Source organism: Microplitis mediator, chromosome 9 (assembly GCF_029852145.1).
Source record: "Microplitis mediator isolate UGA2020A chromosome 9, iyMicMedi2.1, whole genome shotgun sequence".
NCBI classification, from domain to species: domain Eukaryota; kingdom Metazoa; phylum Arthropoda; class Insecta; order Hymenoptera; family Braconidae; genus Microplitis; species Microplitis mediator.
In genome coordinates, this window is record NC_079977.1 from 17692454 (window position 1) to 17704751 (window position 12298).

General features: G+C 30.1%; 1 protein-coding gene across 1 annotated transcript; it reads right to left on the reverse strand.

Moving 5' to 3' along the window:
• Positions 1 to 5334: 5334 nt before the first annotated feature.
• Positions 5335 to 6159, reverse strand: LOC130674219 (mRNA export factor GLE1-like). The gene has a single exon (XM_057479488.1). It carries the CDS (start codon positions 6157 to 6159, stop codon positions 5335 to 5337), a length of 825 nt encoding a protein of 274 aa, XP_057335471.1.
• Between the last annotated feature and the right edge of the window lie 6139 nt (positions 6160 to 12298).

Genomic DNA, 12298 nt, shown 5'->3' on the forward strand with positions numbered 1-12298 from the left:
TTAGTTTTTATAACTTAATTATTGTCATTTCACTTAAATATAACTTTTGCATAACCAAAAATATACAGGACAGTCTTAAACAATACAATTTGGTAAGTTTTAAATAAGCGAAAAAACCTACAAATTGGATTAAAAAATAAAAAAGTATGTAAATAACTTATTATTTCTATTTCTCGGGTTATATTTTCATTCATTGTCATGCAAATTGATGGTGAAAAAATCGAGAAGCTTTATTATTAATATTTAAGGGTCGCTCAAAAACGTCCAAGAGACTGCGCTCGGAAACATTCAAAATTCTTGAGCGCCGTTTAAATATTTAAATTTTGGGCTGAAATTTTCAGCATAGTCATGATTTTACAAACATAAACTATTGCTGCCACGAGAAAAAAAATATTTTTTTAATAAAAATCCGAATTTCGATCATTTTTGATATTTTCAAAATTCGTGAGCGACCTCTTTAAAATCTTTTATCGAGCTGATTTGTGGAGAGGCTTCTTAAAACATCGTAAACCAACAAATTTTCATGCGAGATGGAAAAAAAAAATAGTCGGTTTTTTTGCGCCACCCTAATATATATATATATATATATATATAAATTGATATACCTGTGAATAAAAATCCTGATCAGACTTGATATAATTTGATAAGCCTATATAGAGGTTAAAAATATCAAGTTACCTCAAATTGTATTCGAAAAGATGTGTCATGAAAGTTGAACACGATAGATTTTTTTATACACAATAAAAATTTATTGATATTTATTTTTTACATATTTTTTTTAAATAAATTTGGTCTGATATATAGTCTGATATACTTATATCAAAGCATATATAGTCTGATATGGCCAATTTCCATATCAGGCCTGATATAGTCTGATCAGAATATTTTTTCACGGGACACCAATATGGGAACCAATCCCATAATATTATGGGAACCATTCCAATATTATTATGGGAACCATTCCCATAATGGTATGGGGACTGTTCCCATAATGGTATGGAAACTATTCCTATAATATTATGGGAACTTTTCCCATAATGTTATGGGAACCATTCCCATAATATAAAAATTTTTTTTGCAAAATAGTGTAGAAATTTCCCTCATGATATGGAGAGATTCAAATGAAGTTTCTTCGACGCTAAATTAAAAAAAAAAAAAATTTTGTTAAAAATTTCAATGTTTTTGCCGATTACAAATTTTTTTTCAATGTTTGCGTTTTTGTTTTTATATTTGATAATATTTCTGTGTATGTGTGTGTAAAAGTGATTACCACACTTTTCTTTAAATTAATTTTTTCATGATAGTATGGGAACCATTCCCATAATATTATAGGAATGGTTCCTATAATAGTATGGGAACTATTCCCATAATATTATAGGAATAGTTCTCATACTATTATAGGAATCATTCCTATAATGTTATGGGAATTGTTCCTATAATTTATGGGAATGGTTCCTATAATTTATAGGAATAGTTCCTATATATTATGGGAATGATTCCCATAATATTATAGAAAGTATTCCTATAAATTATAGGGACCATTCCTATAATTAGAGGAACCATTCCTATAACGTTATGGGTATCATTCCCATAATTATAGGATCTATTCCTACAATTATGGGAAACATTCCTATGGTATAGGAAAAAATTTCACAAAATTATGGGAACATTTTCCATAATTTTCTTTCCGTGTACTTTGCAATTATTGATGGAAAGGTTAATGTTGCCAGGTAATTTTGCAGCTCAATGTACCCTCTTTTACCCTGGAAATTTTCAGATTGATCCATTGAACCGTTTGTCCGGGCCGATTGCTCAAAGTTTTACAAAACAATTAAAGGAACAAGTTTTGTTCCTGGATTTGTACACTTATCCAAAAAATTAAAGGAACAAGAAAATTTTATAAATTTTTTAGTGATTTTTGGAAGGCCGTATTTTGGTGAAAAATGATCGCATCGAAAAAACAAAAAAAGCAAATTGAAGCTTGAAATCTCTAGTTTGAAGATCTTCCAGCAAAATATTTTTTTGAGCCACGGTTTTTACGGAATCATAAGAAAAAAGTCGAGACAAAATTTTTCTAAATTTTTTAGTTTTGTTTTTTAGGTCTACGGGGCCGGGAAAAATTTTTTCAAAAAAACGAATTCATAGCTCGTTTAGGAAATTTATTCAGCCACAATTTGCTTTTTTTTGTTTCTCTGTACGACAATTTGCTGCTGAGATATCAGCCTTTAAATGAAAAAGGAGCCTTTTGTCTTTGATTATTGATATCTCAGCAAGTAATGGTCACACAGTAATTTAAAGGGCAGTTTAATAAACTTGAATAAATTCCCTACAAGCTACACTTTCGATTTTTTCAAAAAAAAATTTTTTTTCATCCTTGATATCCATTTGAAAAACCCACAAAAAATGACCATTTTCTGGTTTTTTAGTCAACTCATCGCTACTCAGCAAATATTGATAAAAAAAATAATGTTGCCCGGTAATTTTACAGCTTAGTGAACCCCTAAAAACCCTGGAAATTTTCAGATTGATCCATTGAACCGTTTGTCTGGTCCGATTGCTCAAAGTTTTGCAAAACAATTAAAGGAACAAGTTTTGTTCCTTAAATTGTGTAATCATTACCAAAATGAAAAAATTAATTTTTTTCGGATTTTCTTTCATTTTTGCGTTAGTTATTCAGTAAATGTAGGGTCAAGAGGAAAAAAAAAAATTTCCAAAAAACGAGACCAAACAAGAATTTTTTTACATTTTTTTTTTTTACGTTTCATTCGGGGGGTTATTTTTTTTTTTCGTTTTTCGGAAAAAAAATTTTTTTTTTCCTCTTGACCTTACATTTACTGAATAACTAACGCAAAAATGAAAGAAAATCCGAAAAAAATTAATTTTTTCATTTTGGTAATGATTACACAATTTAAGGAACAAAACTTGTTCCTTTAATTGTTTTGCAAAACTTTGAGCAATCGGACCGGACAAACGGTTCAATGGATCAATCTGAAAATTTCCAGGGTTTTTGGGGGTACATTTAGCTATAAAATTACCTGGCAACATTATTTTTTTTATCAATATTTGCAGAGTAGCGATGAGTTGACTAAAAAACCAGAAAATGGTCATTTTTTGTGGGTTTTTCAAATGGATATCAAGGATGAAAAAAAATTTTTTTTTGAAAAAATCGAAAATGTAGCTTGTAGGGAATTTATTCAAGTTTATTAAACTGCCCTTTAAATTACTGTGTGACCATTACTTGCTGAGATATCAATAATCAAAGACAAAAGGCTCCTTTTTCATTTAAAGGCTGATATCTCAGCAGCAAATTGTCGTACAGAGAAACAAAAAAAAGCAAATTGTGGCTGAATAAATTTCCTAAACGAGCTATGAATTCGTTTTTTTGAAAAAATTTTTCCCGGCCCCGTAGACCTAAAAAACAAAACTAAAAAATTTAGAAAAATTTTGTCTCGACTTTTTTCTTATGATTCCGTAAAAACCGTGGCTCAAAAAAATATTTTGCTGGAAGATCTTCAAACTAGAGATTTCAAGCTTCAATTTGCTTTTTTTGTTTTTTCGATGCGATCATTTTTCACCAAAATACGGCCTTCCAAAAATCACTAAAAAATTTATAAAATTTTCTTGTTCCTTTAATTTTTTGGATAAGTGTATAATCATTACCAAAATGAAAAACTTAATTTTTTCGGATTTTCTTTAATTTTTGTGTTAGTTATTCTGTCAATGTAAGGTAAAGAGAAAAAAAAAAAATTTTCCAAAAAACGAAAAAAAAAAAAAACCCCTGATTAAAACGTAAAGAAAAAAAGTAAAAAATTCTTGTTTTATCACAATTTTTGCAAATTTTTTTTTTCCTCTTTACATTTGCTGAATAACTAACACAAAAATGATGAAAATCCGAAAAAATTGATTTTTTCATTTTGGTAATGTCCACAACTTAAGGAACAAAACTTATTCCTGCAATTGTTTTGTAAAATTTTGAGCACTCGGCCCCGACAAACGGTTCAATGAATCAATCTAAAAATTCTAGGGTTTTTAGGGGTACATTAAGCTGTAAAATTACCTGGCAACATGAACCTTTCCATTAATATTTGCAAAGTAGCGACGAGTTGACTTAGAAACCAGAAAATGGCCATTTTTTGTGTGTTTTTCAAATTGATATTAATGATAAAAAAAAAATTTTTTTCAAAAAAATCGAAAATGGAGCATGGAAGAAATTTGTGCAAGTTTTTCAAACTACCCTTTAAATTACTGTGCGACCATTAGTTGCTGAGATATCGGTAATCGAAGACAAAAAGATCTTTTTTCATTTGAAGGCTGATATCTCAGCAGCAAATTGTCGTACAGAGAGAAAAAAAAAGCAAATTGAAGCTGAATATATTTCCTAAAAAATTTACCCAGCTTCGTAGACCTTTAGGTAAAAAACAAAGCCAAAAAATTTAGAAAAATTTTGTCTCGACTTATTTCTTATGATTCCGCAAAAACCATGGCTCAAAAAATTATTTTGCTGGAAGATCTGAAAACTAGAGATTTCAAGCTCCATTTTGCTTTTTTCATTTTTCGATACGAGCATTTTTCACGAAAATACAGCCTTCCAAAAATCACTAAAAAACATTATAAAATTTTCTTGTTCCTTTAATTTTTTGGATAAGTGTATGTAAAGTCTTCAAAAAGATAATATAGAATGATATAAACAATGGCAGCATTTTTCAGTTGCCATTTGTCAGAATAAAGCTAACATTGAAATATTACAAAATTTTCACTTAAAATACTTAAAAAAAATAATTAGTGTTTGAAGCATACGATGGAACTTCGTGTGCTCAGAATTAGTATAATGAATTTAGTGGTACTCAATTAATGTAAGGTTTAACTTCAATGAGCGAGAATTTTGATTAATTGAATAACTTTGAATTTTAATAAGGACCTCTGGGTTTTCTATACAGGTACTGAATTTGAACAATGAGCAATGGAAAAAAAAAAAAAAAACCCGATATCTTAAACAACTTTACAACTTTCACCTAATATTGTCATAACAAGTATCTTGTTAAGATTTGCTGCAGACTATTTCTACAGAACTTTGTAAGTCATGTGATTAATTGTAATTTTTCAGATCGTTGATCCGGTCGGTTGCCAACAAAAATATTTCTTTATCGGATGAATATTAGTTTGAGACAACCTTAGGAAGAATATTTTTAAAGGTCAAGCCGGCCGTTGTCATTTTATTACTAACATGCAAAATATTAAATACCCATCCCCATGCATTGAATAACCATATAAATTTCAAAAGTAACATGCAAAGAAAAATTCAATAATTGAAAAAAAACTCAACTTTATCAATAATCACCAGAACTCAATTGGCAGCTGTCCTTCAGGCTCCGGAAAACAGCCTTGCTTGTAGAAAAGGTCGATAATCAATCCCAGTCTACCAATTGGACCTGGACTTGCACCGTTCTTCTTCAGCTCTGGAAAATAATTTTCATTAATGTTATCAATTAAAATTTTTAGCTGGGATGGCTTATCCTCAAACATCGACGAGCCACAAACTTGGAGAATGCCGTGGATCACCGTTGCTATGGGATCCACATGTTCTGGAACAAGCTTGAAATTCATTAAGACATTTAACAAGCGCCAAGCATTCTCCAGACCATGTGGATGGCGGCGATTTTCGTTACGCTTCAATCTTGCAACGATAATGGCCGCATATAACTTGATAATCCCCGACATTCTGTTTTGATAAAATTCCTCCTTTTCAATGACTCCATCTACATATTTATATCCCAAAGATCTCTTGTAATCCTTAAGACTTTCTCCTTCAGATTGGTCTAACAGAACTGGGCATAGATAAGGGCAGCTGATCCGTGACTGTGCCAAAAGAAGCTCATTCAAGTCCGGAAAATCGTTGCACAAAGCTACGGTAACTGCAGCTAAACCAAAAGCCATCTCAGGCTTAGTAGATATCAGATTTTCTCCCTGCTGCAGCACAGATTTAGCAAATAAATTCTCACAAAAGTGAATCTCTTCTGGATGATGGTCGATACTCGTTGGAACTTGTCCTTCAAAAGCGGATCTTAGCTTATTGTATGTCTCAGTCAGTTTACTACCGCTACCTACTGTGAGCGGATTAATAGGTGAATTTATGGCTCGTTGGAAAAAAAAATGCAGCATTTTACTCGTCAATAACTGAAGAAACTCTTTGAAACTTTCAGCGTAAGATACTAAAAATTTCGTCGAGTGGTTGACAATTTTGATGGGTTATCAAAGATCATTGAACGTTTCGCTGGTTGACATCTTCATCTTCTTGCACTGTTTGGTTTCGATTCCCTTCTATAACAATCGAAAATATCGTTTGAATATTTTCCAATTGTTTCTGTTAGCGCACATGTAGCACTATAGTCTCAATGCCCTGACCCAGGATTTCCTCAATAATTTCGAATTGCCCATAACGATTTTTTAACTTACTCACAAAATATTTTATAAAGTCAATAAGCTTCCTATTGGAAACGTAACTAGGTAGCCGAACAACATCGCTCTCTACCTAAAAATAATAAAGCGTCACAACCGAATTAAATTTGACACTTTTCGTTTCTTCAGCTTCGTTGAAACATTTTTTTTGCACAGCCTTTAGTAACCAAAGCAATGAGCTGGCGATAAAATTAATTGATAGTGGGATCGATGTTGACAAAGAAGAGAAAAAATTCCATCGAGCTTTGCTGATTGTGTTAAAGCTTTTGTTCGCTAAAAGGGTCGACATAAACAAATGGGACAGCCAGGGACATACTGCAATACATATTTTGTTCATGTATTCATTTTACGACTGTTGAAATGATGAAGAACAAAAAGATCCCGAGTCGAAATTTAACTTCTCTTTAAGTACTCAATATACTTAAATGCTCCTATTTTAGTACTTGAGATTCTTAAGTGGACTTAAATAAGTATTTTTCATACTATATACTCTTATTAGGTCCTATGGACTCTAAAAAACCGAAATTTAACGTCTTTAAAGAACCTATACAAACTATTCATTATCATTAGGTAGGATAAATTCTAAACTTTCTAATTAAGACCAAAGTATCCTAAATCCTACCAAAAACAGATTCTCTGTAAAAAATCGCGCCAAGTACACGTTTAAAATTTTTTACAATTAAGACAAGATTCTTTTTACAAAAAAATGAATCAAATCGAAAAAATACCAAGTACCTAATATAATTCGAAATCATGGAAAACATTTTCATAGAATTGAACAAAAAATTGAAAAAAAAAAATTCAATGTACTTGGTGTGCGTTACTAAATTTATTCAAGCAAAATTTTTAGAATTGATTTCGCATGTAAATTATTTTCCAATTAAATTGAATGATATTCTTTTTTTCCAGTTTATAGGCACACCAAGTACATTGAAATTTTTTTTTTTCAATTTTTTGTTCAATTCTATGAAAATGTTTTTCATGATTTCGAATTATATTAGGTACTTGGTATTTTTTCGATTTGATTCATTTTTTTGTAAAAAGAATCTTGTCTTAATTGTAAAAAATTTTAAACGTGTACTTGGCGCGATTTTATACAGAGAATCTGTTTTTGGTAGGATTTGTCTTTTTAACTTCCCGCTAAGAAAATTGTAAATTTTCAAAAATTCGGGAAGTTATTGGTTTCGGTCCGATTTACGAAAATCGAATTTCCATCAGATGTCGACGTTTTGAGGTCCGAGGGAGCTATTCTGACTAATTTCACGATGATGTCCGAGTGTATGTATGTATGTATGTACGTACGTACGTACGTACGTACGTATGTAAATACCTGTATCTTTTGAACGGATGAACCGATTTTGAACTTTAAGGTGTCATTCGACGCGGATTGACAATATCTTGAAGCCGAGAGAAAATTGAGCTTGATCGGTAGGGCTCGTTCAGAGATATTCCAAAAATAAAGTTTTTTGAAAAATGTTTTTTTTTGATAACTTTTAATGTGCTCGATAGATTGATTCCAAAATGGACTGGGCTCTAGAGCTTTATAAGCCGCGTCGAATGCCACCTCAACCATCAAAATCGGTTCATTCGTTCAAGAGAAACCGTTGTCGAAAGAATTAAAAAAAAAAATTTTTTTTATTTTTCCTGAAATATCACAAAAACGACTCGATAAATCGAATCCAAAATTTGATCAGCTTTAGAACTTGACAAAACGCGTCGATTGCCGCCTCAACCATCAAAATCGGTTAATTCGTTCGCGAGATATCGTGGGAGAAAGAAATGCTAAAAAATGGTTTTTTACAAAACAATGACATACAAAAGTATTTGCGAGCTCGAAGAGCTTGAAAATGTATTCACAATAGTGTTTTCGAGCTCGTTGAGCTCGAAAACAGCGGGAAGTTTCAGGGCTGGCCCGCAGGGTCAACTTATAGACCGATTTTTTTTTGTCGTGTTGATTGAGAATGATTTTAATCTACACTATTAGAAATCGAGTTATAATTTAAGACAAGTGAGCCTATATTGTTTATAGTATTATTTTGTAGAAACAATAAAATTGTTTGTTAACAACTATAGTAATTTGGTACTGCTAAAAATCATAATCTGATTAATCAATTTTTATAAAACAAGGAGCTGCAGTTGTTTAACGACAGTTCCCTTTAAAGTTAACGTCAAATATATACATCAACGTCGGACTTTTTCCCTAATAGCACAGTTTGCTTGAGCAAAAGCTAACTGTACAAAGTTTCGTTGAATTTTTCGTCAAATTTCCGTCACTTTCGGACTTTTCCGTTTTTAGCGAATAGATAAATCTTTAGTCGTCACGGCGGTGGTGCGGCGGTAGTGCAGCGAATAGATAAATTCTTTAGTTGTCACGGCGGTGGTGCGGCATTTATAAAATAATCGGAAATGTCACGGTTGTAGTGCAGCGGTGGTGCGGCGCTTAAAAAGCCGTGCAGCGGTGTTGTGGCGGTGGTGCGGCGGAATTCTGTTTTTACTCGGGTTCATATTTGTTTATCACCATATTTTGCCCGCAAAAATGAAATTTTTTTTTTATGGCCATTGAAAATTTTGTCTTTATACTTTGAATTTCTAACAATTTTTATAATTATTTGTAATAAACTTTATAAAATTGTGTGAAATTTTATCAAATTTCACAAAATGCTACCCCACACTAGATGCAATAGTGACATCAAATTCTCTAGTTTTATGAAATATTATATAATTTTATATTATTTTATATAATTTCATATAATTGTATAATATTTTATCTAATTATTACTCCCCTTTTGAGATGTTACTTTATAAAATTGTATAAATTTGTATAAGATTTTATAAAATTTTACACAGAAAAAACAGATATCTTGAGTCAAGAAAATATTTTTGAAGACAAACGTTTTCGGGAACCAAGTCAAGATTTTCTTGAGCCAAGAGAATTCGTCTTGGTTGGAGAAGATTTCTACTTTATCTGAGAAAATTTAGGTCTCCAAAAAAATTTTCTTGAATCAAGAATATTTACCTTCAGTCGAGAATTTTTTTTTGTGTGTTTATAATTTTATGAAATTGTATAAAACATTATAAAATTTTTAAAATTTCATCTAAATATTACTTCCCTTCTAAGGAATTACTTGATGAAATTGTATAAAATTTTATATAATTTTATGAAATCGTATAAAACTTTATAAAATTTCATACAATTATATCAAATTTCATTTAATTATTACTTCCCTCACTAAGATCTTACTTTATAAAATTGTATAAGATTGTATAAAAATTTATATAATTTTATGAAATTGTATAAAAGTTTATACAATTTTATAAAATCTTATAAAATTTCATACAATTATATAAAATTTTATAAAATTCTATGAAATTTGATAAAATTATATAAAATTATATTCTATAATTTTTCTATTATTATTATTATTAATTCTACTACTATTATTATTAAAATTAAATTCTATAAAATTTCGCTGTACAGTCTTATAAAATTGTATAAAATTTTATATAATTTTATACAATTGCGTAAAACTTTACAAAATTTTCTTCTATTTTATACAATTTCATAAAATGTCATACAATTTTATAAAATTACATTCATCTATTATGTTCCTTACTCAGAGCTTACTTTATAAAATTTTCTTGAATTTTATAAGATTTTATAAAATTTTATAAAATTGTATGAATTTTTATAAAGTTTTGCTGTAAAATCTTATAAAATTTTACAAAATTTTATAAAATTGTATAAAATTTTACATTATTTTATAAAATTTTATAAAAACATTTTTTCCCGGGTGTAATTTTTACAGTTTCAAAGTCGCAGCGCTTTACTACTATACGAAACTGTAATAAATTATCAGATATGAGTTCAATTTTTCAACTACTCTTTCCCTTGTAGGAAAAAAAATATTGACAACGGGTCCGGTCTTGGCACAATACTGGGCTACCTAGGCTCGGCCTCCAAAGGTTGGTCCAAGATCCGACCAACGTTTGAGTGACGAGCCTCGGTTCGCCAGTCTTGGGCCAAGATACAGCCACTACTCAAGTAATAAGCCTTGTATTGCCAGTCTTGGGCCAAGATTCAGCCGATACTCAAGTGACAAGTCTCGTTTTGCCAGTCTTGGGCCAAGATTCAGCCAATACTCAAGTAACAAGTCTTGGTTTACCAGTTTAAATAACAAATGGTACCTAAAAACCTTTGGCTTCGGTGAATAGCATAACAGCAAATGCAAAAAAAATTAGTTTCATTGATCCATCTGATTTTTCTGTGTACAAATTTATTATCATATATTACCATCACGCACATGTATGGCACGCCGTTTTACTATTTAATGTTAACAAATAAATTAGAGAAAAAATAAATTGTCATAAAAAAATTGAAACAATTTTAATCGAGGCATAATTAAAATGCGACACATTAATTTTATTATCATGCATAATTTTTATTAAAAATAATTATTATCTCCTGACATAATAATAATCTGGTTATTTATAATTATGTTCTGACATTAATATTTTTGATTATTTAAAATTATGGTGGCACATAATAAAAATGAATTACATTATCATTATGTGTTTAGATAATTTTAATCATTATATATTATTATGTACTGACATAATTGTAATGAGTTCTATTAAAATTATGATCTTCATACTAAAAATATGTTGAATTTAAACTATACTATCCTATAAAAATAATTGGAACATTTTGAGTTATGAGAGCTAATAATATATTAATTTTTTAGATATTCAGGCATACTGAATTAAAATTATGTACATAATGGAAATTCAGAATTAAATTTATGTACATAATGAAAATGCGAGAATTAGAATTATGTACATAATGGAAATGCGAGAATTAAAATTATGTACATAATAAAAATTCAGAATTAAAATTATGTACATAATGAAAATGCGAGAATTAAAATTATGTACATAATGGAAATGCGGAATTGAAATTATGTACATAATGGAAATTCGGAATAAAAATTATGTACATAATGAAAATGGTAGAATAAAAATTATGTACATAATGAAAATGGTAGAATTAAAATTATTCACATAATGAAAATGGTAGAATTAAAATTATGTACATAATGAAAATGGTAGAATTAAATTTATGTACATAATAAAAATTTGGAATTAAAATTATGTACATAATACAAATTTGGAATTAAAATTATGTACATAACGAAAATGCGAGAATTAAAATAATGTACATAATGAAAATGCGAGAATTAAAATTATGAACATAATGAAAATGCGAGAATTAAAATTACGTACATAATGAAAATTCGGATTTAAAATTATATTCACAATAAAAGCTGTGTATATGGGTCAGTATCTGTATGTGTACAAGCGTGAGCGTGTATTTGAGTATATGTAGCGTGAAAAACTAATCATAGGGGGGCTTACATAGCTATTTATAGAACATGGATGGTCTTGTATGGTTCGTATAGAACTATACATAGGTACATCCGGCTACCCTGGTAGGAAGGGACCATTGGACAAGGCTCGGACCAGGCATTGGCCGGTCGTCATGCCAGAGTTCCGAGCCTTGGCGCAAGCCTTAGTCAAGCCTTTGCTGAACCATTGGTTGAGCACTGGTCTATAACAGGGCTAAGCTGCTACTCTGGTCGTCCTTACAAAGGGCGCCACTGGAAGTAATAACGGCCTCCCAGAGCCGGATCTTAGATCATCAGGGTCGGTGTAAAATTGTTTTGTAAGAGAAGGAAGAGGAAGGATAATTTACAATTAATTAATTTATTTCACAATTAACAATTTTAACCTTCATTTATTCGACCTCGACAATATTTATTTAAACCTTTATTTTATAAACCTTATT

Excerpts from the sequence above, each read along its gene's own strand:
- LOC130674219 (XM_057479488.1), bottom strand. The coding sequence starts at position 6,159 with ATGCTGCATTTTTTTTTCCAACGAGCCATAAATTCACCTATTAATCCG.